Consider the following 17,929-nt stretch of genomic DNA (forward strand, 5'->3'; position numbering starts at 1 on the left):
AGGCCGGGCACCACACACAAGTTTGAGGTCAATCGGTCCGGCAAATCTCGAGATGGGTGAAGGACAGGTACACTCACACGTAAACACGCACATACGCAGATACTTCGTGCTACTGTAGGGAGGATAATGAACATTTTGGTATCAAAGTTTTGAACCAGCAGTTGAAGGTGTTAAATTAGTAAAGAATGAGCAACTGCATGGCATATTTACATGCCGAAAATGTACACATCCTTTACAAACAAGCTGCCACAGATGAGTGTCTACTATAGGCTCTCTTCCCTGTCTGTGAGCTCCTGAAGCCAGCCACAGCTGTGGCTTTAATACCAGACACTCTGTTCTTCTGCTGATTTACAGTATGTCCGTGTCACTGCTGCTTGCCTGGTTTCTCCTCTCTTCCGCACACACAAGATGTGACTGTCACTGTAGTTCTGCACTAAGTTTGCATTTCCCCCAATTTTGTAATGTTTCAATAACCTACAGTATGGAGGTTATGAAACAAGAATAAAAAAATTAAAACAACTGCCTATGTAATATCGGACCAAAGGTACAGAGAAAGCAAATACCCAGTCAAAAAAAGGAGCAGATTTAGCTCCAAAAATAGCAGCAAGCAACAGTAAATGTAAGAAATGTTATTGTTCCCTATCACAGGCAACAACTGTAGGCTATATCAGTTAACATAAAAAGGTTTAAAAGCTGGGAGATTGTCCTCAGTCACTATTGAGAAAAGCGTATAGGTTGACTTGAGTCTAAAAAGCCAATTAGAATCAACGTTTTTTTTTATTTATTTTTTATAAATGATGTTTTATTCTAATCAATGTTAAGTACATGTATGTGGACAGCCATTCTCCGATGAAACACATTCGCGCACGGATGGCGGAGGAAACCATGCAAGGCACCAACCTGCTCATCAGGAGAGCAGTTAGGGGTTCGATGTCTTGCTCAATGTTTATAGGTCCCCCACAGACTCTAGGATCACCCCTGGTTGATGTCCTCTAATACATGGATTATTTATTATGACATTACCTGTGATATACAATTTAAAGTTTAGCCAGATGGTGGTGCTAGAGTGAAGGCAGTGAAACCACCAAAATCAATAAGGTATAGCTTATATATTAAATACTATAGATTAGATAATACATGATAATCGTGTCCAGGTGTAATCAGTTTCACGGGGACACATCAGCCATAGTGAGCTGTAGCATTAATTAATCTTTGACTATAATAGCCTATGTAAAATTCACAAATCATTAGGCTTCCAATTCAAATCACCGTACTCACCTGTTTCCTAGGCTGTGTGTTTTCCACTTCCTGTCGCTGTCGATTTCATTGGATATCATTGGTCATCTGACCAGTTTCATTGGATTTCATTGGATCAAATCAACAGGAAGTGGAAAACACACAGCCTAGGAAACAGGTGAATAGTATTGCATGGCATCTTTCTGACTAGGCATTACAGTGACTGGTCCTTGCATGACTTTGCGATGGCATGGGAAACCAGCCCTTTCCACTACTGCAGTACATACACTTGCCTTAAATTTACACTGTGGGGCAGCAGTGTTTCAAAAACTGTTTGGTCTATGAATGCAAATAGAAATAGATTTATTTTTGGTCGAGACTGTTTTCTATCATTTCAAATTTTCCTTTTATATAGGCCTACTGGAGAAAATAAATTGAAATTAAATACACTACTACTACTAATAATTATTATTATTATTAATTATATTGTTATTTAAAGATAAAGAAAAGAAAAGTGAGAAAAACAAGGAAACGGGCCCATTGTCCATGTTTTAGTTTTAAACCTAAAATGAAAATAGAGAAAACGGGCCCATTGTCCATGTTTTAGTTTTAAACCAACCTAAAATGAAAATAGAGAAAACGGGCCCATTGTCCATGTTTTAATTTTAAACCAACCTAGGATGAAAATAGAGAAAACGGGCCCATTGTCCATGTTTTAGTTTTAAACCAACCTAAGATGAAAATAGAGAAAACGGGCCCATTGTCCATGTTTTAGTTTTAAACCTAAAATGAAAATAGAGAAAACGGACGGTCTGCTAACAACATCTATATTGTAATTGTAATAATGCTGTGACACAATTCCATGAACCCTAGTTTACAGACATCCTCAAGGTTCATAATAGAGTTATTCAACTAGATTGAAAGAAGTTAAAGGAGAATACCGGACAAATTAAGTGTTGCCTTTGATGTCTCGTTACTTACAGACCGACGTGAAAAGTGGCGTTCTTTTTTTCCATAGATTCCCGTGTCGTCATTTTTTAAACCCCCTCCGTTGTCAGGATGCTTGTTTCTTTCCAGAACCTGGCAACTCGTGTTGCCAGATTCTGGAAACAAGCAACCAGTGTTAACTCGTTCGCCATTAACGGTGGCCTCGCAGGACATTTCAACGCACGTTTGACTATCATGAGACTCCACAATGACTAGCAGAAGAGAGAAAAACAACTTTGCCTCGGTTATAATAGACGAATCTCCCTGACCCACGCGCTCCCATTCTGACGGAGGGGGTTTAAAAAATGGCGACACGGGAATCTATGGAAAAAAAGAACGCCACTTTTCACGTCGGTCGGTAAGTAACGAGACATCAAAGGCAACACTTAATTTGTCCGGTATTCTCCTTTAATGTATGTAAGACAGTTCCATACAAAAGTATAAATTATGCACATTTCTGATTCATTTTTATTAACAATAAATTATTCCTTACAAAATGAAATGACACAATTATTCAGAAATTATTAGCTTGTCACTTTGAACATCGAAGGCTTAAAATGTACACATTTACACATATTCATACACACAGCTTTCACTGGCATGCTTTTTCATTGTGCTGTCCAATTCCAGTTTGCTGGTACATTTTGTGCACATGCAACAGGTGTGTGGCATGTTTGTGTGTTCAACTGGTTGCACGGGATTTGTCCCAGCTGTGTGTGTGTGTGTGCGTGTGCGTGTGCGTGTGCGTGTGTGTGTGTGTGTGCGTGTGTGTGTGTGTGTGTGTGCGCGCGTGCGTGCGTGCGTGCTTGTGTGCGTGTGTATCAAAGTTAGCGTGGGATCCGGCCCCAAAAGCCATGTTCATCATTCCCATTTCAGTTACACAACCTTGACCGTTGCATTACTTGTTACTAAATAAAGATTTGTGATACATTCACCGTCTAATTTCCATTCAATACCAGTATTTTTTTTACCTCTGAGTATGGCTTTACACAAGGAGATTGCTCAAAGGGATTTGATTCTCAAGTAAAGCGCGTCAGTTTTTTTCAGATACAATACACCCATGCAATTGAGGCGTGGTTACAGTACATTCACATGCTAACCTTCATGGTTCTCTTCGGTTCCGTCATGCGTAGCTCCTTGCCTAATTGAGCTTCGTTCTACTTTTCATGACACAGACCACACTGGCCCACATACAGTAAGATGATTTCAATGGAAGTTCATTTAACATTGAGCATGCAGGTTTTGAGTAGCCAAGAATTCTTCAAGTTCTTTTTCCGTTGACTGTAATTCCAAGATGCCCGAGATTCCAGTCTCTGGCACTCGAAGAAAAGCGAACAGAGCGGCGTCACTGCACAGTGAGAGCTTGGTTCGTTGTAATCCCGGGCTGGAGTCGTGCAATCATTCATTTTTGCCCTTAACGAATACGGCCCTTATTTATCACGTCGTTCTCCTTCAGTGTTTCACTCCACAACCTCCACTTGATCTGCAAAAGTGCCAGAGTAACTGGAGGTCTTTGGGTTGCGGCTGGCCCCCCTGTAGCCCATCCTGGCCCCAGTCGGAGCACCCCCGCCCTGGGCCAGGTGGATCCTCTGAACCTCCCTCAGGTTTTGAGCCCGGACTTCCTTGTTCTGTATCATCTCTACTACTCGGTTGGGGAACCAGCCCCTCTCCCCATCGTGGAGCCTCTCACCCATCATCCAGCCTGGAGGGAGATAAGAAGAGAAGGAATCTCTTTAGCAACATGGAGAGAGAGAAGTGGGCATCATAGGACACCATACCAACCATGCATAATATTTGAATAATGAACAGTGAATCCAAATCATATCATAGATGGTTTGATTTTTAAAACATCATTGCAGTCATTTTTGTCAAAGTAAATGTTCTGTCGAGTTTCAGTTTGTAGACAGTATTTAGTAATACTTTTTTTTAATCAAATCGTATGGTATGACTTTTCTTTAATGACATATAGTATGATGTTTTTTAATGACATGTCATTCATTTATAAATATTGATATATATAAATATATATTTTTTCAGTATAGCATTTTTACAACAGTTATATACTTTTTACAACAGTACATCATTATTTTCTTTGACATACAGTGGTTTAGTATGACTGTATGCCAGTTGGGAATGAGGTCTGTCTGCCTGTGTCTCTTTTATGCATATGTGTGTCTCTCTCTATGTCAACAAAGTGGGGTATAAGTGTTTTTTAGAGAATAGAGAATACAGTGTGTACCCACCGTCATCTGTTTTCTCAAGGATATTCAGAATGTCAGCCATTTCAATTGAAAGTTCATCTGGTTCCTGAGATGAGTATGACTGAATGCACTGTACCTGGGGAGAGTCTGATAAATACCACACAATTAGCATTCAGAAGAGCAAGGCACTTCTATCTGCAGATACATGCAATGGATGACTGTGCCCATTATATAAGCATTAAATATACGGTAGTACTTTTTACTCCACTACAATTTACGTGCTTAGTTAATAGTTACTTTGCAGATTATTACAAACCCCAATTTTTTTTCATCAGCTGTTTGAAAATAGGGAAAAAGGTTGACAGATTTTGACAAATTACAATTTACTTTAGTACAGTAAATATATTTAGATACTTTTGTACTTTTTCTTAAGTAAAAGTTTGAAACAGACCTGTTACTTGTAACAGAGTATTTTTTATATTGTGGCATTGCTACTTTTACTGAACCACTTAAACTCCAGCATCAGATCGACAAGCTCGGAAATCAGATCGACAAGCGTCGCGCTGCGACACGTTGTGAGCTTGTCGATCGGCTATTTTCAACGAGAATGGAGCCCTGAGGGACGGTGCTCAACCATGATGGTTTACGTGGTTAAGTAAAAAATCGGGAGTACTTCTTCCACCACTGATTGTCGAGTGGACTGTCCACTGTGATGTGTGGTGACCTGTGTGTCTCACCTGGTTGATGGGCGCTGGTCGACATAAAACGTGTGCGCCGGTTGGGAGTGAGGGCACAAATCCACCGCAGCTTTTCACTCCTGTCAACACCAGACATTTGGGATTGATCAATACTAGCCAGTTATTTGGTTGTTTCTATAGGGTTGCCAAACGTCCCTTGAAATACGGAATCGTGCCCTTTAATTGGAAACTAATAGACGTGTCCACACTTTGTTCCTTAGTTTTTTGGGAATCAATCAATGAACAAACAGAATTTACGATGGTGGAAGAAAATGTATTTAAAAAAAACGTTTGGAGCATGATCCAGTGCACAGATTCTATTTATCAACCAACGACGCACATCTTACAAGTTCAAACAGCTTATACAGTGCATATACTAAAATACAGGTTGTAACTGATCTACAAGCGCTCGTTGTGAGCTTGTAGATGCTCCCCCAGAATATGGATGCAGCGGTTCAAGTGCTTAATATGATATACAAACACTAAACATAATACGTATACAGTAAGATTTCATCTTTTTCTGGGCGTCCCTTATTTTTCTTGGAAATAAGCAGTGGTGTTAAGTAACTAAGTACATTTACTTAAGTACTTGAACACAGGCCCTTTACTTGTAACAGAGTATTTTTTTATATTGTGGCATTGCTACTTTTACTTAAGTAAAATATCTGAGTACTTCTTCCACCACTGGAGAGGGATGCCAACTACCTGAATTTCAGGTAGTTGGCATCCCTAGTTGTTGGCCAGACTGAGGTTTGCCGTGTTGATCCAGATACTCACATGCTGATGGCCTTCAGCATGTAGCTGACTTGACGTTCTTCCTGGTTCTCCAGGAGCTTCAGATTGAAGACGTTTGCCAGCTGCTGGCCCTGGTCCTCCATGTCCTCAGTCCTCAACATGGCACGTGTAGACCAGTCAAGAACCTGGAACTTCTCCCCGCTATTAAAGGTAGGGCGACAGATAAGGGACAGCATCTGATATTTAAATACTACTCCATGTGTAAACAAAAAATATCACTTTCCTTTTGCATAATGGGAATGACTTAAAGGCAGGGTATAGTTTTTGGTTACAACAAAGTTTTTTTTGTTAAAAAGGTTTAAGCACTATAGTCTGATAGTACTCATTGCTAGTGTTTGTTCAATTAGTCTCCCCATCTCTCCACCTCTTATAAACAGAAAATACATTTTAAGGTGGGTTGCCATTTGCCAATCATCAGCCAATCAGGAATGAGTGCCCATTTATCAGCTTAAATGTCATTGTATTATTTATTTCCTGTGCAAGACATCTCTCCTGATTGGATCAAATAAGTATCCCGACCTGAAAATGCATTTTCTGCTTACTATAGAACTGGAGAGACGGGGAGACTCCTGTTACTGAACACACATTCTATATCAATGAGTACTATCAGATTATGGAGCTATTTTAAAAGATGACTTACTCTACCTTTAAAATGAGAGGTTCAGAACATGTGACCATACAGGTAGCAGAGTGGAATTGCACAGTGATGACATCACGAGTGGAGGAAGCTTCTAAATGTACACTGTATTGCCAGTATTTGGATTACAATATTGGCCCATAAATAAACATTGTAAATGTCTAGCACTCAAAGCCAGATATGCTCTGGAAGCCTCTCTACTGTGAAAGGTTACATTAAATGTATATTGATTGATTGATATAAGTATCCTTATATTTTTTTATACAGAGTTTACGAGGGCAGACTTCCTCCACTCCGGACATCACAGAACTGCTCAACTGAATGTTGGGGCGGGGCAGATTTAGCTGTTCAAACACCTTTTTAAAACATTTTCAAAACATATTTACTGCTTATAACCCTAACCAAATTTATAACAGTTTCCCTCATTATTTGAATATCTAACATTTAGAATTATAAAAGAAAAAGAAAAACAGGCCAGATTCACGTCTCCTCTTTGAATTGGTGACACATTTGGTGAACATGCCAACCTGGAGATGCGCTTAGTGATGAGTAGCAAGTTGTTGAACAGGAACAGGTAGACTGGTTGGTAGAGCTTGCGGCTACGCATGGTTCGAGTGCTCTTGGGTCCATTCATCTGCTGCACCTCACCCTTCTTCAGCAGCCAGCGGGAGTGAGAGATGATAGCCACGGACTGCAATGGTTAACAGACGACACAAGTTCAGTGTTAAAATAAAAGGTTTGCTTTAGGATCATTTAATGTTCACAGATACATTCACAGATTCATGTACTATATTATTAAGTGCATACCGTATATACAGTATACAATCACAGATATCCATAGATATTTGGGCAATTGTGTTACAACAAGGCCTGTGCAAAGTTGTGGTTAGTTTTTCTACTTTACACTTGTAACAGTCTTTTTTGAGCGGGTGAATATACTGAAACCATATACTGCACATCGAGCCCACTGTTTAAAGGTTACATCTAGAACTACTTATTCAGATAAGATGACTTTGATCCACCCAGTATCTCCCTCAGAGACCTCAGAGGCCGAGGAACGTCCTGGGTGGATAAAAAACGTGTTATCTGCATTAGAAGTTATACTTTAAGTAGTTATAGTTGCAAGCGAGATCCACTTTGTTCCTATGCGATTGTGACCGTATGAAATGGGATGTGACTTTGAATACCTTGGACTTAAATTCGAGTGTTTTGTCAATTGTGATGAGCTCCTCTGTGCGACTCATCTTCCTCACCCCCTCGTTACACTCATACACAATCTGTTGTGGACAGAAATGCACACCATTAGGAAAGATGAATCATACATATTTATTCAAAAGAAAAAAGAAAAGAGGAAAACAACCGGATTATTGCACGGGTGAAATAAGTTCCCCTTCTACCTCTCCCTTACTCCCCTCTCCCTCTTTCCCTCTTTTCCTCAATGTTGTCGGGGATATCCATATATGAGCATGTGACGTCATTCACAGCAGAAACCGTTGCCTAACAATGGCGATGTGGGATGTCAGGCATCTCCGTATTTCGGCATAATCCGCCTACCTACCCACTTATCATGTCCATATTTTGCCATAATCTGGCCAATTTGAGCTTGGCAATTTGTACTGACGTCAACCTTTGCCTAGCATTCTGCGCCCACAGACTCTGCAGCAACCCCTTATGTACTAGCCCGGGGTATATGGAAAAACCTTTTATGCTACTGTATGTACTATTTAGTTACTATTTCCTGCATGTTTTCATACAGTAGATCTATGCACCAATTAAAACATCATGCCTGGGGTGAATGTGACATGCTTGAATGAGCTTATTACCGGGATCCTCATTCCACAGAGTGCACAAATAGGCGTGACACACTACCACAGTATGAACACTTCCTCCATTTTGAACCCGACCATGGCCCTTCCCCTTGATGGCTATTTACCTTCTCCAATAGCTGATGTGCTTTGATTGCGTTGAGCTCCCTCTCAGAGTTCACCTCTGCCCTTTTCAGGATGTTCTGTACAAAGACAACGCAATTTCTTAAACAACCACTTTTAACCTGGAGTCCCTACTTTGAGCATTATAGGTGAACATTTTCCAAATAGAAATCTACTTAAAGGGAGGGTAAATTATTGTATTTTATTTTTTAATAAGTGTTAAATATCTCGAAGCACGAAGAGGCAGTTCTTTCTGTGAGTTAATATCACGTTCACAGGTTCACGTGTGCCACACATGTTAACATGATATGAACTGCCTCTTTGTGGACTTCTGATGGGATGAAATATCCCAACCTGAACATGCATTTTCTGTTTACTAAGGGCTGTACAGACAGGGACACAGACCCCTGTTACTGAACAAACACTCCGTAGTGACAGAATATAGAGCTATTTAACGTATTTAAGAAAAAGAAAACATATCACTTTAACCCCCTTTTAGTAGTTACTTTCCACCACTGATAAGATTATTGTACTGTTCTGGGTGTTCCTGCCATTCCTTAGCCACTTGGCTTGGCTACTGCCTCCTGTCATATTTGTCAAATTATCCATGCATCATATTAAGATGCCTCAGTACTCACCTGTACGAGTAGCTTGAGCCTGGTGATCCTCTGGAAGGGGAGGATGAGGAAGGAGGTGAAGGACAGACCCCGGACTCGAGGCTGGTTCTCCAGCGCAGCCATGGCCTCACGAAATGCCTGGTTTCCCTGTCTGGACAAAATACAGGAATGAATCAGTGGAGATGCTCGGTTTAACAGGACCTGTGACAGCAGACACAATATTTCTCAGGTATTTCTACTCTTTTATGAAGGTTAGGGTAGATATGAGGGAGTACTGTATGTGTATGTACGTTCCAAAACCGATCCCAAGATGGCTGGTGCTGTAACAATGTTTGGCACATTAAGACAATGGGAATCCCAAAGCAACCAGAAAAGATACAATATTGTATTATTTTGTTTCCTGCTATTATCATCCTTTCATTTTATTGTAATCTTTATGACTTGCTGTTCTTGCTTTCTCTGTACCTGCTGCTGCTGCTGTGCTGTGTTGACCAATCTCCCCAATATATCTATCTTACTGTATATTCACAACACCGATGCCCTACTAGTCTGTTCAAATAACCACATTATTGTAGTAAAAAAAACACACAAATCCCTACAACCACTGCTTTGCAATGTATTTGTCTAACCACAAGGGGGACACCTCCTCCAAGCCTGCAAGAGCCACCATGTAATATAGTCCAGGGGCCAAGCCATATTTTGGTTAGGTAAGGTGACCGTAAAGTTTTTGTATTTTTGTCTTCCTACATGTCTCTAGTTTATATTTTGGTATGATAGCCCTTCCAATCTTGTAGCTTAATGGCAGTTATCACTACCTACCGGCTAATGTATCCGGTAGGAGACACAAAGTAGAATCTTTGTGTCTCCTACCGGAGTATCAAAATTATTGCGACAAAAACCAAAATATATCCATGTATTCAAGGCTTCATGAGGTGTGCAATTGATAGAAAATAAATGATTTTTTGGGTGAACTCCTCCTTTAAGTTTCCCAGGGGGACTCTCTACCCATTCAGCTATGACCACCCTAGACCGAAGGAGGGTCAACTTTTACAAGCTTATGGAAAGCAGTCTTTTTGCAAACACCAAAAATCTGAGAAGTTATCAATTGCACACCCCATGAAGCCTTGAATACATATTTTGGTTTTTGTCGCAATAATTTGATGCCCGGGTGTATTTCCGGTAGGAGACACAAAGATTCTACTTTGTGTCTCCTACCGGATACATTAGCCGGTAGGTAGTGATAACTGCCATTAAGCTACAAGATTGGAAGGGCTATCATACCAAAATATAAACTAGAGACATGTAGGAAGACAAAAATACAAAAACTTTACGGTCACCTTAGGTGGTACCAATTTGTGAAAATATCAATGTTGGCCCCTGGACTAATAGTTTATCATGAGAGTACTCCCTCCGAGTTTCAAAATGGGTCTGTGTAATGTTGCTTGGGAGAGAGAGGTGGTGGGGGGGGGGTATTCAATCGCCTTTGCTTTGTGACGTGCAGTCTGTAAATAATCTGCACTGGTATGAGCAGCACTGAAAACCTCTTAAGAATCCCCCAGCCTTGGGGGAGAAAAACACGCACAACAATACGCCAGCAGCCAGCGAAAGCAGCTGCTTCCGAGACAAACACAACTATAACTACTGTAGTCACTATAGGTGTGTGAGCGTGTGCCTCATTGATATATCATGCTGAGCTGACATGACTATGTGACAGTGGTGGGAAAGGTAGCCTACTCACATTCTTCACTTAAGTAAAAGTATCAACACTGCAATGTAGAGATAGCCTACTGTTGCAAGTAAAAGTCCGGAATTCAAAATTTACTTGAGTAAATGTACAAAAGTATTGCTTTCAAAATGTACTTAAAGTACAAAAGTAAAAGTACTCATTATGCAGAATGTCCATTTCACAAGTAAAAAAAAAAAAAAGGCAGATCCACAAGCTCACATCGTGCTCACATCGTGCTCGCATCGCGACGCATTGTGAGCTTGTAGATCGACTATTTTCAAATGGCAGTGGAGTAAAAAGTATTTGCCTCTGATGTAGTGAAGTAGAAGTAAAAATACCTCAAAATTGTACTTGAGTACAGTAGGCTACTTAGTTACTTTTCATCACTGATAACTACTGTAGTCACTAGGTATGTGTGTGCCACATTGATATCCATGCTGAGCTGACATGTCACATGTGTGACGTGACATGTGACGTGTGACAGAACGTTCTAGGTCAGAATGTGATAGGATATCAGCCAGTTTCAGCCTAGGAGTTTCTGATGACGGTACGCATGGAGGTCATGGAGTTTCCTCTCCTGTGTTGTGGGGATACGAAGCCCTGTAACACCTCACAGCACCTCACATGATCACAGTGGACTGTGGACCTGAAATTATGTTGATTTTATGACATTATGATTTTGTTTTTCTGGCAGTGGTGGAGGCTACTCAGATTGTTTTACTTAAGTAAAAGTAGTATTACTTAAGTAAAAGTAGTATTACTATAATATGAAAATATTTACAAATAAAACCCCCGGGTCCCGTCGCAAACACACACACACACGCAACGTTTAGCGCGACACACATACGCGGCCGTCGCGCGAACACAAATAATGTACATTTTGACACGTGCCTCCCCAACGTGGATACACGGCCGCGGCGGCGAGCGTTCTGTGTGTGCAACAGTGTGACGCTGTGGTGTGTGCAACAGTGTAACGCTTTGGGGCTGTAGATGCGACGCATGCGCACACACAGAGCCAGCGTGTGTGTCGCGGCTGGATTGGATGCGACGCATGCGCAGTTTGATCGGGCACAGACGAAGACACCACAAGACGGATGGACAGACAGAGGTTACTCAAATTATAGTATGATAGTATGATGATCTGCAAAGTAACTTGTAACTAAAGTTTTCAAATAATTGTAGTGGAGTAAAAGTTACAATATTTGCCTCTGAGTTGTAGTGAAGTAAAGTCGGAAAATGTAAATATTGAGGTAAAGTAGGCTACCTCAAAAATTTTACTTGAGTACAGTTGATTGATTGCGATGCGAGAGTGCGGACTAGCCAACACCAACTCGGAACTAAATACAGCACTTGAGTATATGTACATGGTTACTTTCCACCACTGATTTATGGCATTGCCACTTCCAAAGCAATAATTCATTAGCTAATCACAAGCCTTTGTTTTAAGCCTGATTTATACTTTGTCGTACGACAGTGTCGCATACCAAAAATAGCTACAAGCTCACAATGTGTGGTGGTTGCCGAAGCACTGTGAGCTTGCAGATCGCCTATTTTTAGCGCACAACACATCATATGACGGAGAATAAATCAAGCAATAGAAAGGTGCTGAGAACAATCATGGCAGTCTGAATTACCCTTTACACTTAAGCACACATGTGTGCTTACACACACACACAAGCACACGCACACGCACACGTACACAGAGACACACACACACACACACACACACACACACACACACACACACACACACACACACACACACACACACACACACACACACACACACACACACACACACACACACACACACACACACACACCTTAAAATGTTGTTGCTCACACACGCACAGCCTTACACCCATAGCTGCTTATTGTCTTATTTCCCAGAGATTACGGGCGGGGTTGCCATTTAGTTTTTCCCTTGCGTCTGTCCCTTAAAGTCCGTGGGAATGTCACTGTGTGTCACTGAGGTATGTGGTAGTGATGACGATGGACGCAGGCTACATTCATCGCCAACCACACCCTGCACACCAGCCATCAAAATAAACAGCTAACCTGTTCTATGCTGAAAATACAGACGGGCTCAAAAAATGAGTGACAAATGAGGGGATGAAAGATCATCGCCACTATGTCACATGTTCTGTCTTTCCCTATTCTGCTCTCTCTCTCTCTCTCTCTCTCTCTCTCTCTCTCTCTCTCTCTTTCTCTCTCTCTGTGTATGGAGAACAAAGAGTTGTCATAAGCATTTAGACTGTTGAAGTAGAGCACAGGGTTGTTATTCAAAGGAAAGTTGTGACATTGTTGCACCAAGTGTATCCAGTGTGCCCAGCACAGGCTTCCCTCTCAGTTGATGGACAGCTACTTTTGGGTTCTGCTGAAAATCCTGTCCTAATGAGCCAAGTAAGTAGGTTAGACTGGCTTATTGTCAGTATCAGCCAAGAAACGAGGATGTCTACCTCCCTTTACAAGGCGCTAGACCCCCTGTGGAGTGTCACACATACCATCAGCTCCCAGCATGTCTTGGCCACCCAAGCTGTGATACTCATATGCTGATCAAACCCCAGAGCCTTGTGATACGAAGGCGAGCACTCTACCGACTGAACTACCCCGGCACTAATGAGCCAAAGCTGCAGCCATACCGGATTTAGAGTCATACAGTGCTTAAACCAAGATCTAACATACAAAGAAGATGGAATCCCCAGGCACGAGACCCTTCTGCTACCAGTGCATGGATAGGCACAGGTCCACATGACAACAGAAGCATAATGTCAAAAGTATACAAAGAAAACACCAACCACATTGCCAACCACACCCTGTACATCACAGCCAAAATATATAACAAAAATAAACCGCAAACCTGTTCTATGCTGAAAGTACAGACTTATAAAAACATTGATGGACAAACGTTGGTAAAAGTTTGTTATGCTTGAGTTTAATAGGCAGTGTTGATGAAAACTATAATGCTCTCACGCTCTCTCACCCATTCCTGTGAGTTGTTCATGTCTGGAACACCTGATGAGGCGGAGGCATGTCTAGTTGTAATCATAATTACCACATTTGCAGCCATTAGCTTGTAGCAAAAGCATACACTTACAAACATAATTCTGACAACGAATTAACAGTCAGGCTTTGTGAAATTCATAGGGAAATTAGTTCAGATTTAGGCCTATTTGCGGATATTACTGGGAGAGTCACAGTGACTCATGCACGCACATTGCAATGTTGCAATGCTTTAGGCTATTTTTGAACTATTATTTGTTGTACTTGATGTGTCTAAAGAACAAAGCATTTGTACATTCAAAGAATGTTTTACCTTTCTGTGGTCGCAATCGATTTTTTGTTCTGCATTTGTAGGTTCATGGATTCATGTAATTGCCACATTGTGGGTAACATACTTAGGTTATTCCTAAAACTACAGTTCTAGGAATAAACAGGAATGTACATATATTTTATTTGCCTTCTAGACATCTTCATGGGTATGTAACGCCCATGGATTCGAACTTCGGTCTCCCACGTGGAAAGCCAAATCCAAACGTGTCCAAATCCAAACGTGTGCCCATATCGGGTTGTGTTAACGGATTTATGAATAGCGCTACAAGGTGACATGTAGCTGATTATAGAAATATAATCTACTTGGATGTCAGTCATGCACAAAATTAACAAAATAATTATAGTTTAATATATCAAGTAAAAGCTCACGTCTTGCACACATACACAACCCGGCATTAGATGAATGCCAAAATATACCAAGTCTCCAAACACACATACTATACACAAACTAAAATCAGATGCTAAAAATGACAAATATCCCACTATATGCTAGTGGAAACGTTACGATGAACTATTTTTGGGATGTGGGTGTGTATGTGTACTCCGTAAAAGGGATACCCACAATATTCGTCGGTAGGTCTTCTCCTGGTATCCCTGGTTGATGACATAAGCGATGAAGACGTTGAAGTGATTCGTGGCATGGTATTGGACGATGTCACACACTTCCGAAATCTGGATGGACTGCTCTATTCTGTTCTCCAGGTCCATCAGGAACCTAACAAAATTTGACATCATCATTTGGGGGATCTGAGGTTAAATGAGGCTTGCTTGGTTACATGTAGAAAAACGACACAGGACAGTTGAGAAACATGATTGAACTGCCACAGTATTTTACCTCTCACTTAACCCCTAACAGTGCCACCCAACCTTTCCAGGGCCCACTTGACAATTTCGAAAGCGTTTATACGAAATCGTATTATTAATTATTTGGGGGGGGCACTTGCAATATCATCACGGCCAACCAGTGGGCCCCGGGCCACAGGTTGGGAATCGCTGCCCTATACTTATTTTTCCCAGAGTCCCCCAAGGGCTCTATAGTAGATCTTCTAGTATTTCTCTCTACCATCTCTTCGCATAAAATAGCCGATCTACAAGCTCACAAGTGGTGAATGAGAGTCAGATGAAAGGCAGCACAAGGTTCCTATACCTTTCACTGGCCTTCATTACATCCTCAATGTTGGAGAACAGGAAGTGCATGTCTGATTGGTTGAGGGTGTTGACCAAAACAGGGTTACGCAGGAAGTGGGTCTCTAGAACCTCCAGACTCTTGTAGTACGACGCCTCGGAGCTCACCAGCTCAAACATGGCCTGAGAGAGAGAGAGAGAGAGAGAGAGAGAGAGAGAGAGAGAGAGAGAGAGAGAGAGAGAGAGAGAGAGAGAGAGAGAGAGAATAGTAGGAAACGGCATTTGTTTTTTAAAGGGCATTTAACGTTTTCAAGTAGAACAAGAATTTAATTACTTTTCACAATCCCTCATATCATCAACAGATCAGTAGGTGTGGTTGAAGGTCCATCAAGGGATTGTTTTGAACGTAAATTAGGGCATTAAAATAATGTATTTCAAGAGTGTTTTTTTCAGATGGAAAATATGCGATTAGTTTTTTTTTCTTTCTTACCCCATCAAAATAGATGTCTGTTTTGCTCTAATGATAACCTTCCTGATGCCCCAAAATACTCCAAATAACCTACAGTAAAAATCTATTTATAAAGATAAAGATGAAGAAAACATTTAACATAAAATGGAAATTTGCCTTTGGCACACTGGCATCCAATATACAAACAATAAAAACACAACTAATACATAAAATACACAAATGGAATAAAATGCATTCCCATAACAGCAACAGTGATCATGGGCTGTTGGGGTTGGGTGGTAGGTAGCCCCTTTCGGGACCCTGTTTACCTTTTTTGTATTTGGGAAGGCGGTATACCAGGGTCCCTTGTTGGTTAGAACACGCTCTCTCGTACCGGCGGCTACCACTGTCTGGTCTCGGGCGTACAGCTCGTCGCTTAGAAGTTGCAGAGATTTCTCAAAGGTACCAACAAGAGCAATACTAACACGCGAGAAAGCGGCATCAAAAAGCGGGGATCGGCGATGCCGTTTAACATTTTTAATAATTTAGTAAAGCTTAAGCTCATTTCTCACACTCTGCTCCACTGCCCATGTTCCGCCTCCCCGCGGTGACTGACAAGCTGCGCGTCCTACGTTACTGCCTCTGATTGGCGAGCTCCTACACGCTTGCATGACAATCACAACGCGGGGAGGCGGGACATGGGAAGTGGAGCTGCAGGAGCAGAGTGTGAGAAAGGAGCTTAAGGTTTACTAAATTATTAAAAATGTTAAACGGCATCGCCGATCCCCGCTTTTTGATGCCGCTTTCTCGCGTGTTAGTATTGCTCTTGTTGGTACCTTTGAGAAATCTCTGCAACTTCTAAGCGACGAGCTGTACGCCCGAGACCAGACAGTGGTAGCCGCCGGTACGAGAGAGCGTGTTCTAACCAACAAGGGACCCTGGTATACCGCCTTCCCAAATACAAAAAAGGTAAACAGGGTCCCGAAAGGGGCTAGGTGGTAGGGTTATTTTAAAATGTTCTTATTCAAAATATCCACTGCAGATGGCACAAACAAATTCTTGTAACCCTTCTTTTTACTCTAAGCCTCCTGCCTGATGGTAACAGATGAAATGAAGGGTGAAGGGGGTAGAGCCATTGTAAACCTGAATTGCCTTTTTGGTTATGGAGCGGTTGCATGTCCTGAAGTTGCAATTGTTTGTCTTCAATGGTCTTACTAGCCTCGACTACCTGGGTGAGATTGGCTTGTTCCTATCTCTAACTGGGAAGTTCCCAATCCAGGAAAAGAGGTTAAAAGTGAGAACACTCTCAGTGAGGGACCTGTATACCAGGAGACAATGTTAAAAGTGACCTGTAAACCATGGTCAGAGTATACTAGCATTAAAACTTATCTGTTTCCTGAAAAGATAGAGCCGCTGCCTTGCCTTTTTATAAATGCTACCCGCATTGCTCTGAAAGGTGAGTTTATTGTCTATAATTGTTCCCAGATATTGAAAGTCAGTGACCTGCACCACTTCCTCCCCCCTAAAGATGGTCCCTGTGCCCTCTGCTCCTGTCCTACCTCCCAAACACAGCTCCGTGGTTTTAGTGACATTAAGGTCAAGGAAGCCGCCCTCAAACCAGGTTGCGATATGTTCAATGTGCTGGGAGTAGGAGGGGCTGGAAACATCCTGCAGGCGGGCAACCAAGGCCATGTTATCAGCATAATTTATGAGAGAGAACTCTTTGTTGTTGTATTGTAACTCATTTGTGTATAGAGAGAATAGGAGAGGAAATAAAACACCCCCATGTGGAACACGAGCATTCAAGACAAGGCAGTCAGAAAAGGTCTTATTAATACAGACAAATAATTGTTGGCTTTAAAGTCAAACTTGGCTAGCTATATTTAGTGAAACTACGGTTAATCATTGTTTGGCATACTGCTTGAAGATAATTGACTTATGCTGCATATTGGTGACTATCCAGTGTGACCTTCCTGATCACACTCACCCCTAGCTTATTTTCACAGATATAGTATATTTTCTATATATTTTGGCTATTTTGAAAAATATAAGAGATTTATTTTCTGTAAGACATATCTTGCTCAACACTTCTAAAGGCTGTCACACTCCTCCCACTCTGTCTGCCACTGCTTGCCTTCTATCTTTGGTTTCTGTTAACA

At 41.4% G+C, this 17,929-nt stretch overlaps 1 protein-coding gene across 1 annotated transcript in view; it reads right to left on the reverse strand.

The window, feature by feature from the left end:
* Positions 1 to 2,690: 2,690 nt before the first annotated feature.
* Positions 2,691 to 17,929, reverse strand: part of ngef (neuronal guanine nucleotide exchange factor) — a 36,707-nt gene continuing 21,468 nt past the window's right edge. The window contains exons 6-15 of the mRNA XM_080428772.1: positions 15,345 to 15,505; positions 14,760 to 14,912; positions 9,160 to 9,289; positions 8,527 to 8,601; positions 7,781 to 7,870; positions 7,121 to 7,284; positions 5,939 to 6,097; positions 5,162 to 5,241; positions 4,467 to 4,571; positions 2,691 to 3,925 (exon numbers count right to left, since the gene is read on the reverse strand). Coding sequence (XP_080284898.1) covers positions 3,684 to 3,925; positions 4,467 to 4,571; positions 5,162 to 5,241; positions 5,939 to 6,097; positions 7,121 to 7,284; positions 7,781 to 7,870; positions 8,527 to 8,601; positions 9,160 to 9,289; positions 14,760 to 14,912; positions 15,345 to 15,505 — 1,359 coding nt within the window. The 3' untranslated portion in view covers positions 2,691 to 3,683. The remainder of the gene's footprint in view (positions 3,926 to 4,466; positions 4,572 to 5,161; positions 5,242 to 5,938; positions 6,098 to 7,120; positions 7,285 to 7,780; positions 7,871 to 8,526; positions 8,602 to 9,159; positions 9,290 to 14,759; positions 14,913 to 15,344; positions 15,506 to 17,929) is intronic.

This window comes from Gymnoscopelus braueri (genome assembly GCF_963280865.1).
Source record: "Gymnoscopelus braueri genome assembly, chromosome: 5".
In the NCBI taxonomy this organism is placed as follows: Eukaryota; Metazoa; Chordata; class Actinopteri; order Myctophiformes; family Myctophidae; genus Gymnoscopelus; species Gymnoscopelus braueri.